Source organism: Acipenser ruthenus, chromosome 2 (genome assembly GCF_902713425.1).
Source record: "Acipenser ruthenus chromosome 2, fAciRut3.2 maternal haplotype, whole genome shotgun sequence".
In the NCBI taxonomy this organism is placed as follows: Eukaryota; Metazoa; Chordata; class Actinopteri; order Acipenseriformes; family Acipenseridae; genus Acipenser; species Acipenser ruthenus.
In genome coordinates, this window is record NC_081190.1 from 60,478,672 (window position 1) to 60,504,864 (window position 26,193).

Sequence of the window (26,193 nt, forward strand, 5' to 3'; positions counted from 1 at the left end):
CTTCTATGTCTTATTGCTGCTAATGCAAACTATCATAGTCTTGTCGTGACAATTACAACTGCAGAGCAAAGCATGCTTGGCAGAAGGAAGACACACATGTGTCAATATATATATGCAGGCATTTGAGGAGCTAGTAAAACCTATTCACTTTGAGCTTGTGAAGGGTCATCCCTTTGAATTAGCTGCATTGCTTAGGCAATATAAGGAACTGCTTGGTAATAGGGTTCCTGACATTCATGTACCGCAAAATTATGGTGGTGATACAAGTGGTGACCAAATTTTATTTCTGCAAGCCCACAACAGGAGGTGGTGTAGTCCAGTGGTTAAAGAAAAGGGCTTGTAACCACGAGGTCCCCAGTTCAAATCCCAGCTCAGCCACTGACTTACTGTGTGACCCTGAGCAAGTCACTTAACCTCCTTGTGCTCCGTCTTTTGGGTGAGATGTTGTTGTAAGTGACTCTGCAGCTGATGCATAGTTCACACACCCTAGTCTCTGTAAATTGCCTTGGATAAAGGCATCTGCTAAATAAACAAATAATAATAAGTCACTAATTGTTAGCAGTGCCATCACACTAAATCATGCCATAGACGAAGTTGATCATTTGAAACAAAAGTTTAATGAAAGCCTGTACATGGATGTTGCAGATGTGCAACCTAGTTGTACACTCTATCATGCAGCTCAGATTATAAAAAACATCTTTTTTTAATATAAAAGATGGGTTTAAAATGAGTTTAAGACAGATTATAAAAGCTGGGTTTAAACCATCCTGTATGGAAAATATATCCTTTGGTTTGGGTTTTAATTATAGTATGCTGAACTGTTGAGAGTGGGTAAATAAGGTTTAAACCAAGGGAAATTACCCTAACATTTTAATAAGTGTGAATCAGTTAATGCAGATACTGTAACATTTATAAGACTATACTTTAATGAACGTGTAGTGGATTAGCCCTGGGGAGGGGCTAGTGATACGGGAGGGTATAAGTATCTGTGTAGAGCTCATTTGAAGAACTATTTGAGACTCCAGTGAGGCTGGAGTGACTGAGTATCTGTGTATAATATCTGTGTTAAATACAGGCTTGTGGATTTGATTTTGTTAATAATCAGTGTTTTGTACTGCCAATTTTCACTTGAGGCTTAAATAAAAGCTTATAGCATTTTAATCTCGACTTTTGACTGTTTCCTGCCACCTGCAATAGCCACTTGACCACGATACTTTACACTGACTGTGAGTTATTTGGCCAGAGTGATTGACCTAAAGGAGGTATTTAAGTATGAGCTCACAAGTGTCCCTGTGTCACTCATTTAAATGGTACCTAAAAAAAATGTGGAAACAAAGCAAATCTGATGATCAAATTGACACACCTACATGCTGGTTGGTAGACGGCATTTGACTATTGCAGATGATAAAGGGAACCATTGGGATTACATTTGGCGAGCTTGCAAAGAGACTTTTAGACACCCTACTGGCCAAGTTGCAAGCTGTGTTCGATTGGATGTAGTTTTTGATCGATACGATCATGAGGACTCAATAAAAGCAGGGTAACGAAATCGAAAGTAAGGTTAAGACAGCAGTTGAGTAAAAATCCACAGTCTGTGCAGCAAGCTACCCATGACCCTACACAAATTCTACAGCAATCCATGCAACAAGGAGTACTTTGCAGCTTTTCTATCACACCTATGGTGTGATGTAGCAAGTAAAACCCTGGACCCTGGGAAGGAGTTAGTCATTGCAGGTGGTTTTAATGACAAAGTGATGGCAAAGTCTGTGTTAAGAGAAAGTGTTACAGAAGTTCCAGCACTTTACACATGAGGAAGCAGATACACGTCTCTTCTTACATGCCCATGACTAGCCATGTTGTCACCAGATTCAGATGTAGGAATTCTTTGTGTGCATTTTGCATCACAACTGGCTAGCCAGGAACTTTGGCTAAGGACTGGCATAAAGGACAATCAGTGCTTGATTTCCTCACATACCATTGCAAAAACATGTGGTTCAAACCTGTGTGATATGTTCCCTGCACCGTATGCTATCACAGGTTGTGACTCAATAAGTGCACTGGCAGGAATTCGGAAAGTAAAGCCACTGAGAACTGTTTCTAAAAATCTTGCTAATTTTGTTGGACTACAAAACTTGGGCAAAACTATGGTGTTATCATTGGATGCTTTCAGTGCTGTGGAGAGACCTCTGTATGGTGACGAACCTGATGGTGATGAGTATCTGTTGCGCTACAAGAACCAAAATAATGTCACTTGTATAATGGTGGCAATACTAATGACACAGCAAGCAGCTCCTGGTACACTTTTACAGTTAGTTGCATGTGGGTGTAGGAAATCTGAGTGCAAAAGTTACTGCAGTTGTACTAGGAACCGACTTGCCTGCACTTAAGCCTGTGGATGCATGAATGAAGATTGCTGCCAAAATCCTTACAAAGTTCAAATTATTGTAAATGATTCTGAATTTGATGAAGAACAAGATTCCAACTCTGATCAGTAACTGATGTAAATTCACATCAGCTCAATATATTCAATAAAACTGACATACTGGTTCTATTAACTGACCCCGTTTTAAAAAATATTTTGACTTTTACACAGCTCATTTTCAAACAAAAAATATTATAAATTATGAACAAAAGAGGACTGGCTTATTTATATTGGCCTATTGTCCTATTAAATGAGCGGAATTTTGGAAAAATGTAGGAAGTACCTACTTCTATAAAAAGGGTCCTAGCTCAGCCCTGCCTCATGTTGTTATTATTATTATTATTATTTATTTCTTAGCAGATGACCTTATCCAGGGTGACTTACAATTGTTACAAGATATCACATTATTTTACATACAATTACATTATTTTATTTTTTACACATTATTTTTAAATAAAATTACCCATTTATACAGTTGGGTTTTTACTGGAGCAGTCTAGGTAAAGTACCTTGCTCAAGGGTACAGCAGCAGTGTCCCCCACCTGGGATTGAACCCACAACCCTCCGGGTCAAGAGTCCAGAGCCCTAACCACTACTCCACAATGTTGACCCCCAGGAGTCCCTCAATCAGGCTGACACAGGTATAATTTTATTCCTCTCGGGGGCAAAAATAACTAAATAAGCCTCTTTTCTTGTTTCAGTCAATGTTCATTACATCATAGTTCGGCCAGCGTATAGGGGTGGCTCAAGCTCCAATGGACAAAGCCATGGGCCAACGTATATTACGTTTCATCATGGGCATGTCATTACAAATCTTTGTGCATGTCTCCTTTCTCAATGTCTTATCAATTTACTGCTGTTGCTGGGACTTGTTTAGTATAATCCGCGGCAGACAATTAACTTGACCTTTGGATGGAATACAGTGTGACGATGCCAGGGGTTATAAGCTGCACTTCAGAATGCAATTTGATATTTGGACATGAACTAATATACTGGGTATTTATTTACTAAATTGATATATTGTTTAAAACATTTCTATGAAGTCCTTTTAATTTGTTAATTTTACAATTAAACTAAAAACCAACATATATTTCTTTCTTTCGTCACTTCAGCTCTAAATGTACTCATATTTATTGTGTGAAGGGTTCTGCAGCTTCCTACATGATCAATACATGGGTCATTCTACCATTGGGGTGCCTTTTTGCATCCAGAGGCCATATTTTGGATAAAACAACTGATTTTGCTTGATACATCATAAAGCATTATGTAATTCATATTCACATGCTCTAGAAAAAAAAAGATGGATCTCAAGAATATTATATAAAAAATACAAAGCATACAAAACATTGAATTCACACTTCAAAATATTTAAAAAAGACAATTACGTTTACAATATTATATGTATTGTTTACAGTATGTTCATTTATAAGTAGTTATTATTAACAGCAACTAATAACTAATTTCTCATCATCTTCATCAGCTGATATCTATGACACCTCCTTTTTATCAAGTGCTCTTGAACTAAAACTGGGATCACTAAAATCAGAACAGGACATTTTGAAATGCATTCCCCTTTGTCTGCTTCTCCTGATGATTTGGGTCATTTGTAGTGTCTGTTAATTTGAGTCTGGCTGTTATCCCATGAACGTGCACACCAACCCCGAGTGTCTTCACTGCTGCATAAAAGAGTCAGACTAGAACTTTTTAACATCATCTAAGTAGCAGGGGTCAATTTGCAATGGCAGTACATCACACAACACTGCCTGTTAACATGCAAAAACATTATTGTTGTATTGCATTTCATTTCTCCTTGGTTGATAAATGTTAATATTGTTTTTCTCCCTGCAGAACAAATGGGGTCAAACTTTACAGTCGTTAATACAGTATGAAACTGGGCCTGGTTTCAGATGATTTACATGACTGACACAGTGGGGCTTTGTTTAGTACTTTCAAATGGCCAAAAACAAGCACTTTTTAAAACTCTGACACTATTGCTTGTGTATGTTACACGTACAATATCCATTTAAAAACCACATGGAAAAACAAATGTCATTTTTATTGGGGACATAATACAATAGTTGTACTTTATTCTTTAAAACACCCTTTTTATGGCTACCGCCTGCTCTTTGTGAAGGGAAAAACAAAAGATAACTGTGAAAGATATGACTAGGTATAACTTAAATATTTGTATTAGGTCTCAACAAAAGCTTGTGTAACATCTTCACAAGCTACAAAAGACATGCATACAGTACTTGAATAAACAATATCAAACGTTTTGAATATAAAACTATTCTTTTAAATTAACTTCATGGTTCAGAATATGAAAACGTATTTCTTATTTTCAATGAGTGCAAGAATGGGCTAAAAGGGTTTTCTTGGCACAGAAAAATACATTTATATATACAGCATACACCATTAACTTTTTATGGAGTACTATAGTTTTAGGATGTAAATCTACTAATAATGTTGCACAATGTAGTTGTTTAACATGTTATCCAATGCTAGCTCTCTCAAGAGGTGTAGCATAAACACATATACACAATTTGAAATGTTTTTCCATAGACATCAGGTCAAATAAAGATGTAAAATCAAATGTCACGATGTACAGGAAAGCAGTACAATTGACTGCAGTTTGATTGTTCTGCATAGTTCTAAAAAAAAAAAAAAAAATTAAATATGAGAATATATGACTATAAATTAAAACAAATGGCAGGGCATGAGCCAAATGTAATAAAATAATAATAAAAACAGATACAAACACTGTACATAAATATATAATATTCTTATAATATATTAATTTTGAATAATAAAAAAAAATAACTTGATCCTGAAAATAAAGTGCTAAAATCAGAAAAGGAGCACATACATATATATATAGTAGCAATCTGTACTAAGTGTTATGTGTTGTATCGTTTTGTGTCACTGTTTTGTCTATGTCCTAAGTGCCTGTGCAAGTGAGTGAGATGAGACCCAGGCCCCCCCTAAAGTAGCAAACCAAGCACATTATATATATATATGACAAAGGTATGTTAAAATACTGAAACATTGGGAAGTTGGCTCTTTGAGCAAAATATATATATAACAGCAGGACTTGTGTGTGCGTGTATGTGTGTGTATAGTGTAGTCAGGACATGCAACATAGGGTTACATATTATAATCCTGTTATATTCCCATATTGCAAATACACACCCACCCAATTAATGTATGTTATACACAAAAGCATTTACAAAATAAAATCAAAAGTGCGCTTTCAATACTGTATAAAAAAGTACAATATGTATATATACACACATCAGCTGTCATGTGCTGTTTATTTTTTTATTTGAGTAAATAAAATTGGTGTTCTTGTGTTCCCTGTCCCTGTTTAGGTGAATACAGTTCATGACGAGACCATCTGAAATTTCTTTTTTCCATATGTTAGATTCCGATTTAAAGCTCTTGGCTGATGAGGACCTTAAGGTAAAAGTAAAAATATATATAAATGCAATATATATATGTTAGCGTTACATACTATAATGAACAAATATAATAAAGGCTAATAACCACAAACAACATACAATGAGGAATAAAAATATGTTTTCATTAAACTGAAGAACCACACATTAAAATGTGTTAATAAGGTGTATCGTTGAAAATTACTACTAAATTAAAAGCGACAAACTGCACAAATTGCAAAAAAAAAGGAACTACCATTTCAATATATAACACAAGCCAAACTTTCTTACTTTTAAAAACAGCAGTGTTATCCATAAAACAAAGGGTTTTAATCATAATTGTTGCAGAAAGTGGTCCCTACTGTTTGAAGGTGTAAAGAGCTATGCTATGTAAACTGCCAGAGTCTGAATGGCTGTGGGACCCCTATGTCTTTACACAATCTATCAGTTCAGGCTCCACATCTTCATTGGTTATATACTAATCATTATTCTTACAACAGTGTTATACATGAAAAGCTTACCCCATGGTGGTTGGCACTTCTCTTCTTCACCCTCAATGAAGGTGTGATTTAAAAGCTGCCGTTGTTGATGATGCAGAGGTTCAGAGAAGTTAGTGGAACCGGAACAAGAAATTCCAACGCTGACTCCAGTCACACCGATACCCGCATGGTCAGCTAAAAAGTTTAAAAAATATAGATCACATTGTAGTTATTTACATTTACATACTGTAATGGGTTCATCCTACCATTTAATACAATCAGCTGAGATGCCGAGTCAGTATTATTATTATTTATTTCTTAGCAGACGCCCTTATCCAGGGCGACTTACAATTGTTACAACATATCACATTATTTCACATTATACAGATATCACATTATTTTTACATACAATTACCCATTTATACAGTTGGGTTTTTACTGGAGCAATCTAGGTAAAGTACCTTGCTCAAGGGTACAACAGCAGTGTCCCCCACTGGGGATTGAACCCACAACCCTCCGGTCAAGAGTCCAGAGCCCTAACCACTACACCACACTGAGTCTTTACATTGATGCCGGTGACAGGGTAGCGTCACAGCCCAGGCTGGCTACCAGCAGGAATTTGACCCAGAGACAGAAAGCTGCAGTTTAAGCACTGGTGTGCAAGTTTATTTAAAGAAATAAATAAAAGGTTTAAACAAAAGATTAAATAGTTGTAAACACAATTACCTCCAAACTCCTCCCTCTACCAGACAAAGGATTTCCCATTCCTTGTATGGCCACTCCCCAGTTAGCACCAATTACCTAACTGGGGAATGGCCACACCTGTGAATACTGGTAGGGACAGATTTAACCCCATCCCTGCCAACCTTACATTCCCACACACACTATGTACAGCAGCAGGGCTTCTGTCCTGCCATAATGCCATATGACAGGGGTCTACAATCCTGACTCAGCAAGGGGAGAATGTAATGGGTTCCCCTAGCACAGTGGTGGGCAATTCTGGTCCTGGAGGGCCAGTGTCCCTACTGGTTTTTGTTCCAACTGTTCCCTAATTACTTAATTGGACCAATTAAGTGTTTATTAGAAGCTTAATTGGAACAGTTGGAACAAACACCAGGAGGGACATCAGCCCCCCAGGACCGGAATTGCCCACCTCTGCCCTACAGCTGATCATCAACATAAGATTACTTTCCTGTGCAGCTAGCTCTTTAGTGCATAGCTCTCTTTCAGTACCTAGTTGTATTTATCTTTTTAATTTAATGAACTGAGATGCCAATCCATTCTAATAAGCAAAGTTTAATTATATTATGGGAAAATTTGCCTGACTGCAAATAAGTCAAAAGGACAAAGGAGGGCATTATACCTTGTTGCTATATGGAGTATGATGCTGCATTTACATTAACTTTATTCTGGTTACAAGAGAAAATAAGTCAAAAAGATTTTGCTTAGAATTTACAGATTTATAATTCCACTATCTAGTGCAGGGGTGGGCAATTCCGGTCCTGAAGGGCCGGTGTCCCTCCTGGCTTTTGTTCCAACTTTGCCCTAAATTACTTAATTGGACCAATTATTACCAATTATTGGTCTAATTAAGTAATTTAGAACACAGTTGGAACAAAAGCCAGGAGGGACACCGGCCCTCCAGGACCAGAATTGCCCACCCCTGAGCTAGTGGCTCAGATTAGAAATGCACTTTCTACAGCAGGGGTAGGCAACCCTGGTCCTGGAGTGCCACAGACACTTCTGGTTCGTAAAAGTGTGTCTTTAACTGTTTTTTAAAAGCAACAACGGACTTAGCATCCCTGATAGATTGAGGAATGTCGTTCCAAAGTTTGGGCGCATAGCGGCAAAAAGCCCTATTGCCCATTGAGCGAAGCTTAGTTTTGGGTATTGTCAATAAACCCGAGGATGAAGAACGTAGATTACGTACGGGTGTGTAACGTGTAAGCAATTCAACAATGTAACATGGAGCTAAACCGTTCAGAGCCTTATAGGTTAACAACAGTATTTTAAAATCAGTCCTGCTCTCAACCAGCAAACAGTGCAGAGAAGCAAGAACCGGTGTAATATGGGCACCCAGTTTAGTGCCAGTTAAAATGCGAGCAGCAGAGTTCTGAGTATATGGTAGCCTGCTAATAGCAGCCTTGGAGACACCTGCAAACAACACGTTGCAATAATCAAGCCGGGAAGAAACAAAGGCATGAACTAGCCTTTCTGCATCAGGCACAGACAACATAGGGTGCAGACGAGCAATGTTACGAAGGTGAAAAAAGGATACCTTGGTGACATTGCGGATATGTGACTCGAAAGTAAGGCTAGGGTCAAAGACCACACCAAGATTCCTAACTACAGAGCTAGATTTAACTTCAAGCCAATCGTTCACTGTGCTAAAAGAGTCTAAATTTCTAAGTTGTCGAGGCGAGCCAGCAGGATTGTGGCACTCCAGGACCAGGGTTGCCTACCCCTGTTCTACAGTAGTAGTGGAGTTTATATAAATGTCATGAGGAAGGAGGCTTTATGAATGATCATTATGGGTGTGCAACTGTGATTTCCTAAAATATCATATAGTTTTATAGGGGCCCACAACTGACCCATATACAGTAAACCCCTCCACATAACAAAATCAACTAGCTTGATATTTTGGAGTTACTTGAGGCTGGAAATTACATTCCACACCTTTACTATCAACATAATGTATTGCATGATAATGCTGCAAACATATTTCAATTTGTGTCTTTTCTCCAGTGTACAGTTAATTCATTTAAACAAGCAAGCTTTATCTTATCTTACATTCTTATGTAACAAAAGGTCAATGAGGCCAAACTTCATATGAGGATAAGTTAAGAAAATTACAATTGTGGCATAAATGTCTTGAACAACATACGCAGTTAAGCTTGTCTATACATAAAACAATGCCTTCATCACAACTCATGACTTTAGCAGCTTGTGGTGTCAAACCTGTGAATAAGCCCAAGCCAAGAGATAATGACTCCTGTTCCATGTGCTGTAATCTACTTCTCAAAATGTGAATCAACTTTACCTGGCACCCATAACTTTAAAAACAGTCAATGGTGGTATATGTAGTAATACTAAAATAAATGTATCCAATGCAACGACAAGACCAGAAGTCTTTCAGTATCAGTGTCTTCACCTGTACAAGATCCTCTCCCGGTCCGAGTGCGGCAAGCAAAATCCAAAGGGGTGAAAGACCTTTTAAATGGCGTGTCCGACTGAAAGAGAAAATAAAGATGTATTTTCACATCTCTGTTTCAGCTATCTATCATTTTTGTACATGCATTGTACAGACAATAGTTCAAAAAAATGTGTATATGGTATATGCTAGAACTAGTAACCTTGCTCAGGGGTGAAATTCTCAACAAAAAAAGTGCAGGTATTCATATCCGCAGCCAGGTGTAAACATTAAAAAAAAATTAGACAAATTGAGTGCCAGTGAATAAATACTTGTAAAATGTATAAATATCGGTACACAGTACATTTTTAATACAAAATAAACCTAAAAAATAACTGATAGAATATAACCAATTCATCATAAACAAAGAAGCTGAAAATACTGAAAGCTTTGTATCCTCTGCATGTATCACTCAGTCATGTACTGTAATATAACATCTAAGTTAAACCTTAAATGACAAGCATTAAGATATATTACACTATGCAGCAATTGCTGAAGAGGGGAAGCTTTGTTTGAAGATGTCCTAAAATGCTGATGGTGATGTTATAAAAAAAAGTGTATAAAAAAAAACAACTGTGTTATAAAAATTATACAAAAAGGTCAAACATTACACAACAGGGGCTGAAATACAGGGGCTGTAACAGACAAATTTGGAACATATATCCCTGTTATTTCTTTTACGTATTACTTAACCAATAATATATTCTAGGTGCTTCTCTGTTGTGTTTCTATCTCGATTAATTATCATGAACTATTCCAAAAAAAAGGATACTCAAAGCTGAACGAGAGTGAATGTGATGGAATTATGTGAGTGTTACACATACTGTACACCTTCAATTGATTTTTTCATCATGGCGTGATCATCTTCCCCCACACACACTTCCTGGCAATCTTTTTTAAACAGATTTGCTAGTCAGCACGGCAAATACTTAAATGAACATTTTACCACTCTGCATTGTGAATCAGTATTAAACCTTTTAAAAATGCAACATGTTTCGTCTGTTAAGAGAAAGGGAGAATGCTGGGTGTGTTTACCTACAGTCAACATTTGGTTGGAGAAGTGATGCTTTCAGATATACAATCTATATCTTTATAAATCTAGATACACAAATATTTTTTTTAAAATTGTACATTATTGTTGTTATTTAACAGCTGCTCGTGATTAAAAAATATATATTTCACACTTGTAAAGAAAGTTTCAGCTAGACTTTTAGACTTTTATCAGATAATTACTATTCACTGGACATGAGGGCTGCATGGAAGAGACCTCAGGAATTGGTAATATACTGTATATGTGCTTATAAATTAGAGAAGAGTAAGGAGATTCCCCTTGGCTCACGGAGAGCTGCCCTCGTGGAGGTGAGACCGAACGGATCAGTCTCCAAGACTGGGAAGAAACCGATAATTCCCTCAAGGGGAACCTAGAGGTGAGAGAATGGGGATTTGACAGTGATAGATACATTTGGCCAGGGGTCTCCCTTGATTCACGGAGAACCTTCCTTGAGGAGGACGAATCCAGCGGCGTCAGGGCTTCTAAGGTTGGGAAGTGAGGGGTTTAAATAGCGGATTAGCAGATGTTATTGGTAGGAAGGAAACGGGGAGGAGCCCTCGTTCATGCCACCCGATTAACACACAAATTTACAATAAGTAGCATTTTTTTTCTCACGGAATGGTCAATCAACTTCCATTAATCAACTGGATTTATGAAGAGTTTAATTTAACACCGTAAAACTTTACGTAGCTAGCGTGGACACAAGCACGACTTGATTTTTTTTTATCTTTATGCGAGTAACATTCAAAAACTCAATAACTTGGTTTTTAAAGTCATTATGTACATTAAGAAAACAAAGATATATTATTTTTCTCTGTAGAGCTGTTCCCAGAATGCATTGATACACATACTTTACTTTGAAATGGATTTTATTTCACAGAAAACAGCTATATTTTACAAATTCCATCATATTCATTGTTTTTAAGGTTTAAAGAAAAAAACTAAAATATGAAATCAGGAGTGTGATGGGGACCATTGCACACCCTGCCACACTATAACTTTTCTTTTGTTTAAAATAAGACCCTGATAAAGGAATTTCAGGAAACCGCCGACTTACCTGTATTCCAGTAACATATCTATCACTGTCCACATCATCACTAGCTGTTGTCCCGGAAGACACAGATAAATAAAAGACATTTGTTTTTGAAAAAGTTTTCCAAACGCTTGTTCTTCTTCTTCACTCTGTGTTGTTGGTCATTGTATGTCTTTGTGTATACTGCATCATGAAAACCCACCCTTGGGAACAGTTCTACAATGCCTGCAGGCATTATATTTTTATAAACAGGCACTGGACGACCACCGGTCTTGTGTATAGTTTAAGTCTGTAATTATTTCATGTTTTTATATTTATATATCTGAATTAGTTTCTTAATTGTTGTTTGTTATGTGTATTGTTATTTCCTGTGTATTGCCTTCCTGTTATGGTTTAGGGTGCTTTACCTTTAAGGTAACAATCTCATTAAAGTGAATGAATTGCACCTGTAAAAGTGGGCGGGGTTAAGCAGGTATAAAGAGGGCTAATTACGACACAGATTTTTGCTGTGATTTCCCAAAGCTGGGGCTATAGGGAAGTATAGTACAATCTATACAAATTTATTTTATTTTGAAAGTTAGTTATTTTTGTTTATCTCTTGATTTATATTGTTTTGATATTTTTATTTATTTTTCACAGCAAATATTTGCAAAGTGGTTTGCTGCATTAGAAGGTGAACGTTGTTTCCTTTTATAAATAAACTGAACTCTTGTTATTAAAAAAGAAAGTTTGACTTCGGATGATTTTCTTTATTTAATCCCGGGGACTTGGCTAAAAGGGACCCTGTGACAAGCAGACTAAATTAAACATTTCAGAATAGTAAACTTACATCAGATGTCATTCATTTTATGAACAACCATCTTTTACTTTCCATTCCTGCAACAGAGAATTAGTAGTCGATATCAGGGAAGGGTACCGACAGCACATTATTTTGATAACGTTATTGACCAATCATATAAATCCTTAGGCAGATGAGACTGACCAATTGGTTTAATAATGATTGGCACCAACTTGCTGCCAAGAACTAAGGTAAATAGGTCATCCACTGCCATTGGCATTAAAATAAATCCTGGTACTGAGTACTGGCAGAATTTCACCCCTGACCTTGTGTTCTCAAGAGCACCACTGCACAAACGGATAAATGTACCTGGGTAAGCTCTTTTTTAAAGCACATATCCCATTTATAAAATACAGTTTTTGTATTATAGTTTAAATTAATCAAAATCTACACAATATGCAGTATGTTTTGTCAAAGTATGGCATGCAAAGTAATATGTGGGACCAGTAGCAAATGCTGGACCCATTTCTACACAGCTATACAAAGCTTACAGCAGCATACATTTTGTTTAGTAATTTATTTTTCTTGGAGGTTTCAATGTTGCATGCAGTTTTGACCCTACTGTTTTTAATTGAGTTGTTGTTATGAGTGGTTACATAGCTTTGTACTAGCATTTACTAGAATCCTCAACTTTGTACACACAAAGCTTGCAATAAACATGCCTACCCTGAAAGTGTGTGTTGTATTTGGCCTTGAGGAATGGTCCAAAGCAATGGGCCGTTCCCCGAGAGGCTGTTGACCTGTGCTTTCAGGAACGGCCCTGGACTCTCTGCTGTGTGGGTTCCTCCCTCTACGCTGGAATCAAAAAATAAGGTCAATGTTAATCAAAGTATTGTACATTAAATCAATAAAACTCTGTTTTATTAAAATGTAAATAAATGCTGGACTATTTCAAATGCAGATTTCGATTGCAGGTAGATGCCAATGTAACAGTATCTTCTAAAATCAATAACAAACCAGGATATCTGTTTTATTCATGGTATGAGATGACATAGTGAATTAAAGTGCTGGAGGCCTGGGTTTAAATCTGGTCACAAATGAATGGGGACTGGGTTGTTATCTCTCATTCCCAAAGAGGCTAGTACCTCCAGTGAAGGCTTGAGGGTAAAATGAAAGCTCACATTCCCATTGCTTATGCTGCCTTGCTTTGTGCAGAAACAGATGAATGATGGCAAGAGAGAAATCAATTTCATCAGAAAAAAATAGGAACAACAAAGCATCCCAGTATCATAACATATGGAGAATGGCACCTCTTTTGATGGAGGTAACAGTGTAGTGGTTATCATCCCACAATGGCCACACCGAATTACACTGTACCCAGGGTTGACCTTAGGCCTATGCAACCGTTTCTTACTGGACAAGTGCGTTGCTGTGTAACCAAACTCGGTGTGGTTCAGTAGCAGAACTTTGTAATCTACCTGGAATTTGTTATTGAGAGCCTGTTCATAAACAACCCATACTTTACGTTTTGGGAGACTGCACGCCTGTGCCCACTGATTGTACAGTAGATGCCGCTTATTATCAACCCCTCAGTTCCCAGCCAAAAGTTGTTAATAACCGAAGTTGTTAATAAGCGGAACGCCACAGTTTCAAGTTAATTTCCAGTTTCGAGCAACTATATGCACAGTACTTTTAGGAAGCACATCACTGAAATATGTGTTTTAAGAGAACATCACTGAGATAGACGTTACAAAATACAAGAATAAACCATTGTAAACTCTAATGGGCAAATGTGTTTTGAAAAAAGTACAGTAGGCTAATATCTGTAACGTTAATCTGCTGTACTCTGCAACAACGTACTGTACTACCAATGTCCTTAGAGAAAAATAAACTGTTGATACTGTACTTACATTTAATAATCAAGCACAATTTTAAAAATAGCTGTCCAATGTTGCTTGCTTTTTAAGATTTGCCACCTCTAAATGTAAATCCCTCTCAATTTTCCGAGCAGCTTCATTGCCGTTTTCAAAGCCATGATTCTGGCATATCCTGTGAAAAGTGTCCACTGCCTGCAACTGTTCTTTCAGTGAATGTTCTGGTGCAGTATCCACTTCTATTTCTTCCACTTCTTCCACCTGTAGGTGCCTGTCAACTGTTACTGCCTCCAAAAGTTCTGCATCTGTGAGCTCACCTGCCGTCTCCTCCTGACTGTCAAACTCCTCAACACTCCTCAGCTGTGAGATTGTCAGGAATGGCAACATCAGCAAGCGCATCAATATCAATCTGCTCCTCGCTGTCTGTGGCACACACAAACCCCCCCTTTCTGAAGTCTCGGGGAGAACAGCGGCCCAAGACTCTTTAACTAGGTGAAGTGTATCAAGAAGCGTTATCTTTTTCACAGCATCCATCGCTCGCTGCTGTGGGTCAGTATCCAGACAGGCAATACTGCGTGCACTGAGACGAGAGCGGTGGTGGCCTTTTAAGTTTTTAATGACCCCCATGTCCATCGGTTGCATAACAGAGGTCGTGTTCGGTGGAAAAAAGTGCAACACAATGTGAGACAGTTCAATGTTGCGTGAATGAGCTGGGCAGTTGTCACTTAAAAGGCAAATGTGACGGTCTTGTAGCATTAGCTCCCTGTTGCAATTTTTCAGCCACTCTGTAAACAGTGAACTTGTCATCCAGGCATTTCCAGAATTCCTGTAGATCAACGGAAGGTGCGAGCGATCTTTTGGAAAACAGCGAGGGCTTTTACTTTTTCCAATCAAGAAAAGACGGCGCTTCTCTGTCCCATCCGTTTGTACAGCACATCAATGTAATGTGGTCCATGGCTTTTTATACCTCCTATAAACACTTCCCCCCTCAAACCAAGTCCCTTGTCTGGAAGGCCCCGGTAGAACAGAGCGGTTGTTCCATGGCTGGAACTCGTGTAAAATCCAGGGTAAGGTGTTTGTTATCCATTCAGCAGCCGCTGGAAGTTCAGCTTTGTGTTTCTCGTTGTGTTCTTTCCATTGAACCACGTTGTATCGGGTTTCCAACGACTGAGCCACCCATCTGACAGATTGAACTCCTTTCCCCGCTCTATTGCTAGCTGAGTCGCTTTTTGTTTCAGAATTGGTCCGGAGACCTTGCGCTAGTTTCTGACAGTACCAGAGTCATAAAGCATCGGCAATGTCTGCCTCCTTTCCGTCACGTTGGCGCTTAAGGCCTCAGTTTGTGCTGTTTTCATACTCCCTGATAATGTTGTCACTCACCTTTAGAATGCGGCAAACGGCAGATTTTGAAATGCCCGACTTTTCTGCTACGTGCACTTGCTTAGCTCCGGGTTCACGTAGAGCCCCCAGAATCTGAACTTTATCGGTTATAGACAGGTCTACACGTTTGGAAGCCATTAGGCCTACACATAAACAATCAGCAAATATAAAATGTACAGAGTGTCCTCGTCTACTAAATACTGTGTAGGCTATCTGCAGTTTTCATAATACAGGGGTAAATTCAGTATGTTATGATGTTATGATGTATACAGGGAAGCTGAAATGCGTGCCCGTTTTGCATTCCCGCTCATTCTGTAACCATGGAACTTTTGAAAAAGTTATTAAGCGGGATACCGTTGTTAATATCCAAAATCCGTTAGCGTTAAAGTCTATGGGACGGGACTGGTTCCCACAAAAATGTTGATAATAACCGAAAGTTGTTTATATCAGGATTGCTAATGAGCGACATCTACTGTATTTCTAAAATGTACTTGTGTGTGGGTATTATAATTAGGGCTGTATTTTTTCAATGTAAAACATTGCTTATTTCACAGCATTTCACAGTCTAAAAATAGGTATTTCAAGATATTTCACGATTAAACAGCGTTGTCACATAACAAAATTGATAATCGCTCTAGTCATCTTAATAACTAAAAACAATCTACAATATTTATGGGTTCAGGCAGTGGCAGCGAGAGACTGGGGGCGTAAATACCTCTCTGGATCTCAAAAGAGAAAAAGGAGAGCAGAAGTTAATGAAATGCTCAAAAGCCAGGAAAACATAATAATTTAGTGGCACAAAAAGCAAAAGAAGTTCATTTGGGATCTTGAGAGTTACTGAATTTATAGCAAAGTTTTTAGGTGTGACATAAGGCCCATTGTCCACCGCATACTGCCCACAAAGAGGTAAGGCCAGCCCTAACTGTACCAATAATCTATGTTGTCTTTCCTGAAGCCTAGTATCCTTAAGGACAAGTATTACACATCCTTATATACCTACCAGCAGATTACGAGGCACTGACAGATTATTTTCCAATGTTTCTAAATGAATGGGTGGCAAATGTTTTTTCCTTGTAGTATGTACCGACGGGGAGGATAAGCAACCAGTACCAGTTTTCCTGTAATATTCAAGATTATAAAAAAAAATTATTTATATAAGCATATATCTATATATGGATTTTATATTTGCAGTTTACTAGCCACAATATTGTAGCACATTACAACTATAAATAGAGGCTATTTTCTTAACAAAGCTGCTAAAAAACAAATCTCAATGATCAGTAACAGATGACATTTTTGGTGTGCTCATCGAAAGTGTTCATTTTTTGATCTTACAGTTTTGTTCCTGTGAGAACTTCATCTCTGTAAGCGTTGCGGGTCTTGGACCGGAGTGCATCTGAGCTGAGCACTGTCAGCTTGCGCTGAGCTACTGGTTTGCATGAAGCTGTTTGCATCCTTTTGGATGAAGATAAAATACTGTGGTCTTGCAGTCGGCCCAGTCGGTTCCGAGCTGAGGTCAGAACACTGGGACCCATACTTAGGTGCTTCTCATCTTGGTTGCAACTGCATAAAGTTAATACACAATTAATTACCAGCATATACAATAACATGTTTGTAAAAGAACAGCATTTGAAACTCATTTAGCTGTACAATATTAAAAGACAACTTATACAATTATTGTGTGTAAAAATCGTAAATGGTGGGGATCCCTGGTACAGACATGAAAAGGTGTATATTTATTTGTTGAGTCCATACAAAATGTTTCTAATGCTACATCACAAAACTTCCCTCACTCCTTTTTTTTTTTTTACTTTATCCACTTAGAACCATTATGTATCTTCTATATATTTGTTCTTGTCAATTTACAGAAAAAAAATGTACTTACAGTGTCTTCTCAGTTAATCCAGCATGCCTCTGTTGCAGGGGTTTGGCTTGTATAGTCATAACACCTTTCAAACTACTGTGGAACGAACTTGACATACGAGAGGTCTGAAGGAAAACATTTTTTTTCTAATGAGTAAGATGATTAGTGAACTACCTGGTTCTGGAATGCAATTTATTTTGATTGTGTATGCAGTTAATCTGTTTTATTTTATTACATCTTGCTGACTGTAATAAACTTGATTAGTGTGCATCTAGTTGCCCTGATCATACATCGCATTTTTAACTTAATGTAAAGACTCAATTATAATAGCATAGAATAAGAATTAGAAATGAAATGTTTAATCGCAATTTGATAAGCAATATGTGTGCCATACAGATGTACAGAGAGATAGCTATCGTGAACCTGACATTCTCAATAATGTATGCACAATAATATTAACACCAAGTTTCATGATGACTGGACTAGCAGTTCACCTGAAATATGGAAACATGTACTCACGATCAGCTCCACTATATACCAGTGGGGAATAAAAACCTAATCTGATTTTGAAAAGTCTCTTTTTCAATACTTTCTCAAAACATCCAAGACCAGTCTAAGACATATCTTTAGTTTACTCAAATAACAAAACATTATTTTTATGTAAAGCCCTAGACACTGAATGCCGGTAAGGGGTAGCTCTGCTGCACAAACTAGTGCTGCTGGTGTAAAAAAAAAGTGTCTAAAAAGCCAATAAAAGAAACACAAAATTGACTTAAAATCCACATCTTGCCTTTTAGTTTTGAATATTTAGATACAGGCTGCCTTAGCCATTCTTGACAGAAGTCACTAGAAGTATCATAAAGAGAATAAAGTCTTTATTCAAAGTTTGGCATTTCAATTTTCCCTGTGGAATGTATGTTACCTGTAAGCTAATGAATTGTATATTTATTACATTACTTTTATTGTATAGTTTCATTATGCTTTTGTGTACACTCTTCAATAGATTTATAGTGTAGTTCCCACTGATAAGTTGTAATGACTTATTATTCCACAGTATGGTTAAACTGCATATATAATCAAAAGATTCATTACACACAGTCCTACTCATTTTAAAAACTGTGTGTTTCTTTAAAACAGCTGGATCAGTGAATACCTTTTTCTTTCTGCCATTTTAGTAATACCAGAAATTCATACCTGTGATGGGGTAACATTTGACCAGAAGGATGTACTCCTTGACTCTGAGCCCCTTGAAGGTGGAATACTGAAGGTGTCGACTGTCACATGGGATGCAGGCACAGGTAACAATTTGCCACCTGGAGTTTCTAGGTTAACCATTTGTGTATCCTCATCTATAACCACAGACAACAAAAGGGAACATTTACACTTAATTTTTTTTTTTTGTTATTCACATTGTAGCAGATATTTACTACATAGGTTAGTATATAAATTATTTACAGCATCTCAAAAGACAATATTATCTAACTCTTACCAGTCAATGTAAATACCAAGATTAATATATATCTTCAATATATCATTTTTCTGTTAGTAGAATATGGCTGATTTAATATTTTAAATAATATTCCCCTTTAACATAATAGGTATCATATCTTAACAGTACTTTTAATATCCAAAAATAAAATCAGATAACAGTTCAAAAGTAAAATTACTTTTGTTTATTTCAATTTTACAAATGTTCTATGCACCAAGAAATTCAATAAATCGTCATATAGTTACCAAACTTTCATTTAGAATTAGGTTTAAAAGAGTCTTTTAACAAAGTTGTTCACTCCTAGTGGTTCCAAAGATTTTGCAAAGTCCAACAAATGATCTGGTTCCCAATGGTTTAAAAGATTTTTTTTTGTGATTTCCTCAAATAAATGAATTCTTGGTCATGGCCTTGTTAGATTGTTGATAGAAACGTCCAGCAGGATACAAGAATGAAGCTTTCTGTGGTTTAAAACAAGCAGCAGTGTGTTGCAGGATAAGTTACTTTTAGTTGGACACAAGCATGAAGATTTCTTTCAGCAGGTCAGATGGCAGGCTGGAAGCTTGTTGTCGTAGTTACTCAGATGGTAGGCTGTAGCTTTCAAAGGTCTCTCATCCTTATTGCTTGTAGGTGTGCAGAGTTAAGAGCCAGCTTTTTGAGATAATTGAAAAGAAGGGAAGCAGCAGCTCTCCTATCGCATAGCTACATCCAACTTACTTTGATCAACATCTGTTAGAATATCACTATAAATGTTAATGTCAACAGATATCATTGATCCACAAGTGGGCCAGTCTTGGAAGTATCCTCCAAAGACTAATTGTCATAAGCAGACTGTAGCAGGGTGATTGCCCTGCACGTGTGTAAATTAGTGTTTGTGTAATTTGTGTGGGGAAATGGGTTTATTGTGTGTCGTTTTGGAGTTGATTTGTTTAATTGAATTATTGTTTCCAGACGGGCGCTAGATTGAGACTTGCTGCCTGCTAGGTTTGGTTGAGGGGAAGGGCAGCAAGTGATTGGCTGTGCTGGACCTCAATCAGCAGGTGGGCGGGTCTTGACCGAGTGTCCGTCAGTTCAAAAGCATCCGCGGGAGATGGTTCGGGGTGACTGTAACGCCATGCCAGAGGGGAGCGGCGACTGCAACGCCATGCCAGAGGGGAGCGGCGTATACTCGGGAGGAGAGGGTCTGCTCTGCAGGAACGACAGCTACGCAACCCTGAGACTGCAAGCGGTGCTTGTGAAGGCAATGCCCAGCCAAGGCCGTATGAAGCAGCACGAGTCGTTGTATGAATACCGGCTCATGAGTAGGTTAGTTAGGGGATTGTGATCCCATGTGATGTATAGCGAGGGTTACGTAGTGTAGCCGGTTCCTGGAGCGGGACGCCTCGTTTTAAGGCTAGCGCTCGCCCTCTGGGGCACCTTTTATTTGTAGTTTTTGTACTGTGTTTTATTTTTGCCTTTTGTACAGCTTGCTGTATGTGTCCTCTGTGCATTACCATGGCTGGTAACGTCACATGACCACCTTTACTTTCATTTCTGTTTGTAGTAATAAATCCTGCGCGCCTGTGCCGGCGTTTCAAATCCACCCCCCAGTTGTCTCTCTGTATTGCTTAAACAGCGGTGACCCACGCATGTGACGTAAGACCCTGTCACAGACCATTTTTGTTTATTCAAAAAATAAAACTAGTTTGTGCTCCCAGCAGGGAGTCTTTGAAGCTAGCATAAGTGTGTGTGTGGGGGGGGTGGTCAGAGAACAGACAGACAGAATTCTCCAGTGCAATGGTTACATTTAGATTTGGACAAATCCTTATAACCAATATAATATACATTTAAACCTTAATAAATGGTATCATTTATCCATCATAACATTGGGGAACACAATGTGTCAGTTATAGTACAGGGTAACAGATGCTGAACATTGTTCTTACTTTAATACGTTTTAATTCTTGAAGCTGCAAAAAACACTTTTCATCCTCTCTTATTTGTGCGTTTGATTCCCCCTTGGATGTTTTTCTACATTAATAACATGATTAAATAGTAAAATTTTTATTACAGATACCAAATGTAACAGGGGCTTTTCTGCTTGCTCAAGAGATGCACTTTGAAATTCTGCTGGTCAATCTATAGGTGTTGCGAAAGATTATCAATACTGTTGTTTAAAATTGTCATTCAAACACTCTATGAGCAATAAAGGAATAAAGTGTTAAAAGTCATTGGATTAACTGATATCCAGTCAACATATCCTTCAATAGCCCAACTAATCAGAAGCCAGAACCAAAATAATTACATTATCTGTTCTGTTCTCAAGGTATAGCGTAACATTAATGAGTATTATACGGTGCATACAGACAGGTGCCTCCATTTTAGAAATACATTGAAGCCATGGGTGTGGATTGTTGCCTATTACGGTTGGTTTAAAAAAAAAAAAAACTATGCAGCATCTGAGTTTTATTTTTACCCTACTAATGAGGATAGTTTCTATGGAAATGTGATTTTAACAGCTTATGTGCTGGTGCTTATATACCAAAGACTTTGGGAGAGCGTATATCCTGTTTTGGACGGAACAGTCTCCTTTTTAAGCCCTGTCCCGGACCTCACAGCTTTTTTGGCAAAACTGGGCATTTGTCCCATGTTCTCATTCCAACTGATGAGTTGTATTCTATTCTGAATAGACTATTCTGAATATACTATTCTACTTGTAATAAATCTGTTTTTATTATTCAGACCATCCAGGATACAGTAAAAAAAAGTATTTGGATCAATTTAGTGGTGACTTACCTCAACACTATAAGCTCTACCCTTCATACTGGCATTCATTCTGTTCATTAACTCATAGCACACATCTCCAGGGAAGTCATGAAAGATACACTAAAGATCATATGTTGCACACATGATGCGTGTGTCTTTTGTTTGGGCTTGTGCGTATCTGTGTAGTTAGAAGCATTAGTAGAGTGTGGTCATTTATTGTTATAAATATGTATTAGAAATGTCTGTGTAATTTTAATGAAGACCTCCAAAAACATATCATATAGATATGCCAGTAGAATTTCAGTATCATAAGAAAGACATTGAGGCATTGGAGAGTAGAGGAGAGCAACACGATTTATTCCTGTATAGCCTAGAAAGGAGAACCAGAGGCGAATTAATAGAGATATTTAAAATTGTCAAGGGGTTTAACAAAGTAACTGCTGATAATTATTTTTCACAGGCCACAGAGAACAGAACCAGGGGCCACAGGTTGAAGCTGAAGAAGGGCATATTCAGAACCGAGTGGAAAAGGAGCTTTTTCACGGAAAGGGTGGTGAACCATTGGAACAGGCTGCCGGACAGAGTTGTTGAAGCACAGACTATCGGATCCTTCAAGAATAGACTGGGTGCTGTCATGAACAATGCTGTGTAACCCTCTCTGTAGCCATAATACAACCTTTAGCTAGCCACCTGGAGGAAGAGCAGTCCGTTTATCACGGATTCCCAGAGGTTTCATTTCCCCTACTAACTAAATGGTTCGGGTTTTTAGTTTTTCCTCTCCTAAGTGTTAATGGACCATGCTTGCACTAAGCGAGCACAGGTGGGCCGAATGGCCTTTTCTCGTTCTAGAATTTCTTATGTTCTTATGTTTTTTAAAAAAAAAGACATTTCAACATCGGACAACAGGAAAGTTGTATGCGAGAAGTGTGGAGCACATTTCTGCATTGCCCACGGCGGCTGAAATGACATTACCCAGCACCTTCAAAAGCAAGAAACACAAGTGCTCAACGGCTAGTGTTTCAGGATTTTTTGTGAGACAAGACACAAAAGCTGAAAAAGCTTTTGCCAGTGAGGGAGTGTTTCCTTATCCCTCAGTGTGGCACAAACACAGTTTTCGGTCGAGTGACTGTACACAATTAACTAAGAAACTGTACCTAGTTTTCATCTGCTCGCACAAAATCTGAGGCAATCATTTGCAATGTCTTTATCCATTGAAGAAGTGCAGCTTGAGTTGGACAAGTGTTCCTTTATTACGCTTAGTGTGGACGTGTCGAACAAAAAGGAGCGAAAATTATTTCCTGTTCTTGTATGGTATTTTCTCCCACTGAGTGGAGTTTGTACAAAAATTATCAAGTTTTGGTCTCTACCCAGAAAAACATCTGATTTACAGTGTGCATTCATCCAGCAAGTCATTGAGAAGTACTCTCTTAGTGACAAGATTGTTGGAATTTGTGCAGACAACACCAACACTAACTTTACTGGTGCCAGACATGGTGGGAAAAATAATTTGTGGCGGAAGCGCCAGGCCAACTTAGGAAAAGAGATCTTCGGTATTGGGTGTGGGGAACTGTGGCAATGTGCCCCGCCCCTGTGTGCATATTATGTGTTGTATGTTGCGTGCATGTGTTAATGTTGGTGTATAGTCATTGGTACACGGGATATAAACGGGTCTGTGTTTCACGTGTGATTTAAAAATGTAGATTTGTATTTAGGCACGAGGAGGGCACAAATCACTTCACGTGCTGGTTAAATGTAATATGTGAGCACGGGGTTGCACAGAATTAATTCACGTGCTGGGATTCAAGTGAATAAGTAATTAGTAATTGAATCCCAGCACAACAGTATATATAGATGCACATTTTCATTCAGTCGGGGTTGGGTGTTCGAGAGTGGAGAACGGGTGTGGAGAAGGAGAAACTAAATAGTGAAAGAAAGCGTAAATATAAGTGTTGTACTCACCGTGTTTGTTTGTCTCTCCGTGCACCGTTTGTTAAGTGCTTAGTACGTTTTGTTTGTCTATTTATTTTGGCGCAAGTGCCGTGTCCTGTTTTGTGCTTGTGTTTTTGTGTTTAAAACCTTTTATTTTCTGTTCTGTTTATTAAATGCTGAGCATGATCACGCGCCCAGCTTGACCTGGAGGACCTCCTCGGGGGCCTCAAGGACCAAGGTTGGTGCATGGCCTGTGGGGTCTACAGACACACGGTGGCGCTCTCCCCCTTCCAAGGTGAGGAGGAGGAGGAGGAGAAGGGGGAAAGGAAAGCTGCAGCAGCAACCACAACACCAGCCGGAGGAACAGCAGCCCGGGTGTTACTGCTGCGCTGAGCCTGGGCATTCCAGCACCAACTGCCCCTGGTACCCCCTCGGACAGCTACCCCAACTATGCCCCATCTGCAGAGGTGAGCACTTCGTGGCCTGCTGCCCTGTCCATCAGGAGAGGGAGGAGCAGGGGTCGCCTCAGTATCCACCACCAGCAGGGGGAGGTAGACTGCTGCTCCCACCGCCCCAACCACACCTGCAACAGCGGCCAGAGGAGCCAGAGAACCTGTTCCTCTGGTGCACCTGGTGCGGAAAGGTGGATCACCGCTGGAGGGACTGCTCCGAGGTGCCACTGAGCTGGTGCGGGCGATGTGAGGAAGGGGGATACGACTGGTCGGGATGCCCTATGCCAGCTCGCCAGTACCTGAGTTGGAGGAGCCAGAGCGTCCACAGCCCAAGCGGGAGGAGCCCGAACGTCCTACGCCTGAGTGGGGGGAGCCCGAACGTCCACAGCCCAAAAGGGAGGAGTCGGGGCGTCCACAGCCCAAAAGGGAGGAGGTCTGGGATGATGGCTGGGAGGTTTTTTTAAAGAACCTCGCGGCAGAGTCATGCCCTGGCTGTGGGGCTTATGGGCACACGTTAGCCATATGCCCCACCCAGTATGAAGAGGAGCGTCCAGTGCCCAGACGGGGGGACCGCGAGCGTCCAGCGCCCAGACGGGGGGACCGCGAGCGTCCAGCGCCCAGACGAGGGGACCGCGGGAATCCGAAGCCTGAGAGGCAGCTGTTCCCACCTTCACCAGCAGAGCAAGAATGCCTGCTGGTTTCCCCAGCACAACCAGCAGAGGAAGAATGCCTGCTGGTTTCCCCAGCACAACCAGCAGAGGAAGAATGCCTGCTGGTTTCCCCAGCACAACCAGCAGAGGAAGAATGCCTGCTGGTTTCCCCATCACAACCAGCAGAAGAAGAATGCCTGCTGGTTTCCCCTGCACAACCAGCAGAGGAAGAATGCCAGTCCCCTGCAAGAGAGGCAGAGCCGCACCAGTCCCCTGCAAGAGAGGCAGAGCAGCACCAGTCCCCTGCAAGAGAGGTAGAGCAGCACCAGTCCCCTGCAAAAGGGGGAGACTACACGCTGTTCCCACCTCCGTCGCCAGGAGACTACACGCTGCTCCCACCTTCGTCGCCAGGAGACTACACGCTGCTCCCACCTTCACCGGCAGGAGCAGAGCAGCAGGAGCTGCCTCTGCCTCCGCCACCTCCACCGGCAGGAGCAGAGCAGCAGGAGCTGCCACTGCCTCCACCACCGCTAGGAGCAGAGCAGCAGGAGCTGCCTCTGCCTCCGCCACTTCCAGGAGCAGAGGAGCAGGAGCTGCCTCTGCCTCCGCCACTTCCAGGAGCAGAGAAGCAGGAGCTGCCTCTGCTTCCACCACCATCAGGAGCAGAGGAGCAGGAGCTGCCTCCACCACCGCCAGGAGCAGAGGAGCAGGAGCTGCCTCTGCCACTTCCAGGAGCAGAGGAGCAGGAGCTGCCTCTGCCTCCGCCACTTCCAGAAGCAGAGGAGCAGGAGCTGCCTCTGCCTCCGCCACCACCAGGATCAGAGGAGCAGGAGCTGCCTCTGCCTCCACCACCACCAGGAGCAGAGGAGCAGGAGCTGCCTCTGCCTCCGCCACTGCCAGAAGCAGAACAGCAGGAGCTGTCTCTGCTTCCCGTACCTCCACCACAGGGAGTACGGTGGCCGGAGCCCCAGAAAGGGGAGCTGTCGGCCACGAAGAAGGGGGAGGAGGTCTGGAGACCACCAACCCCAGCAGCAGTTTCGCTGCCAGAGATCGTGGGGGAGGTCAGGAGACCTGCTCCCACTGCAGCAGTTTCGCTGCCGGAGATCGTGGGAGAGGTCAGGAGACCAGCATCCCCCGCAGCAATTTCGCTGCAGGCGTGGACCAGCAGGCTGTCAGCCGTGCCACTACCGGCAGGGGTGCTGACAGCATGGCCAGCCATGGGCCCACTGAAGCCTCCCTTCCCAGCCCGAGACTTTGTCCTGGACTGCTGGATTTTTAAGGGGGGAGGTGGCCGTTGAGGCCATCTGTGCTTTGCACAGGGGGGGGTATATGTGGCAATGTGCCCCGCCCCTGTGTGCATATTATGTGTTGTATGTTGCGTGCGTGTGTTAATGTTGGTGTATAGTCATTGGTACACGGGATATAA

The 26,193-nt window shown here is 40.2% G+C and overlaps 1 protein-coding gene across 1 annotated transcript in view; it reads right to left on the reverse strand.

The window, feature by feature from the left end:
- Positions 1 to 719: 719 nt before the first annotated feature.
- LOC131700504 (protein FAM149A-like) overlaps positions 720 to 26,193 on the reverse strand; it is a 35,848-nt gene continuing 10,374 nt past the window's right edge. The window contains exons 8-15 of the mRNA XM_058998104.1: positions 18,700 to 18,854; positions 17,527 to 17,630; positions 16,977 to 17,204; positions 16,642 to 16,759; positions 13,114 to 13,242; positions 9,487 to 9,565; positions 6,378 to 6,530; positions 720 to 5,875 (exon numbers count right to left, since the gene is read on the reverse strand). Of these exons, the coding sequence (XP_058854087.1) occupies positions 5,802 to 5,875; positions 6,378 to 6,530; positions 9,487 to 9,565; positions 13,114 to 13,242; positions 16,642 to 16,759; positions 16,977 to 17,204; positions 17,527 to 17,630; positions 18,700 to 18,854 (1,040 nt within the window). The 3' untranslated portion in view covers positions 720 to 5,801. The remainder of the gene's footprint in view (positions 5,876 to 6,377; positions 6,531 to 9,486; positions 9,566 to 13,113; positions 13,243 to 16,641; positions 16,760 to 16,976; positions 17,205 to 17,526; positions 17,631 to 18,699; positions 18,855 to 26,193) is intronic.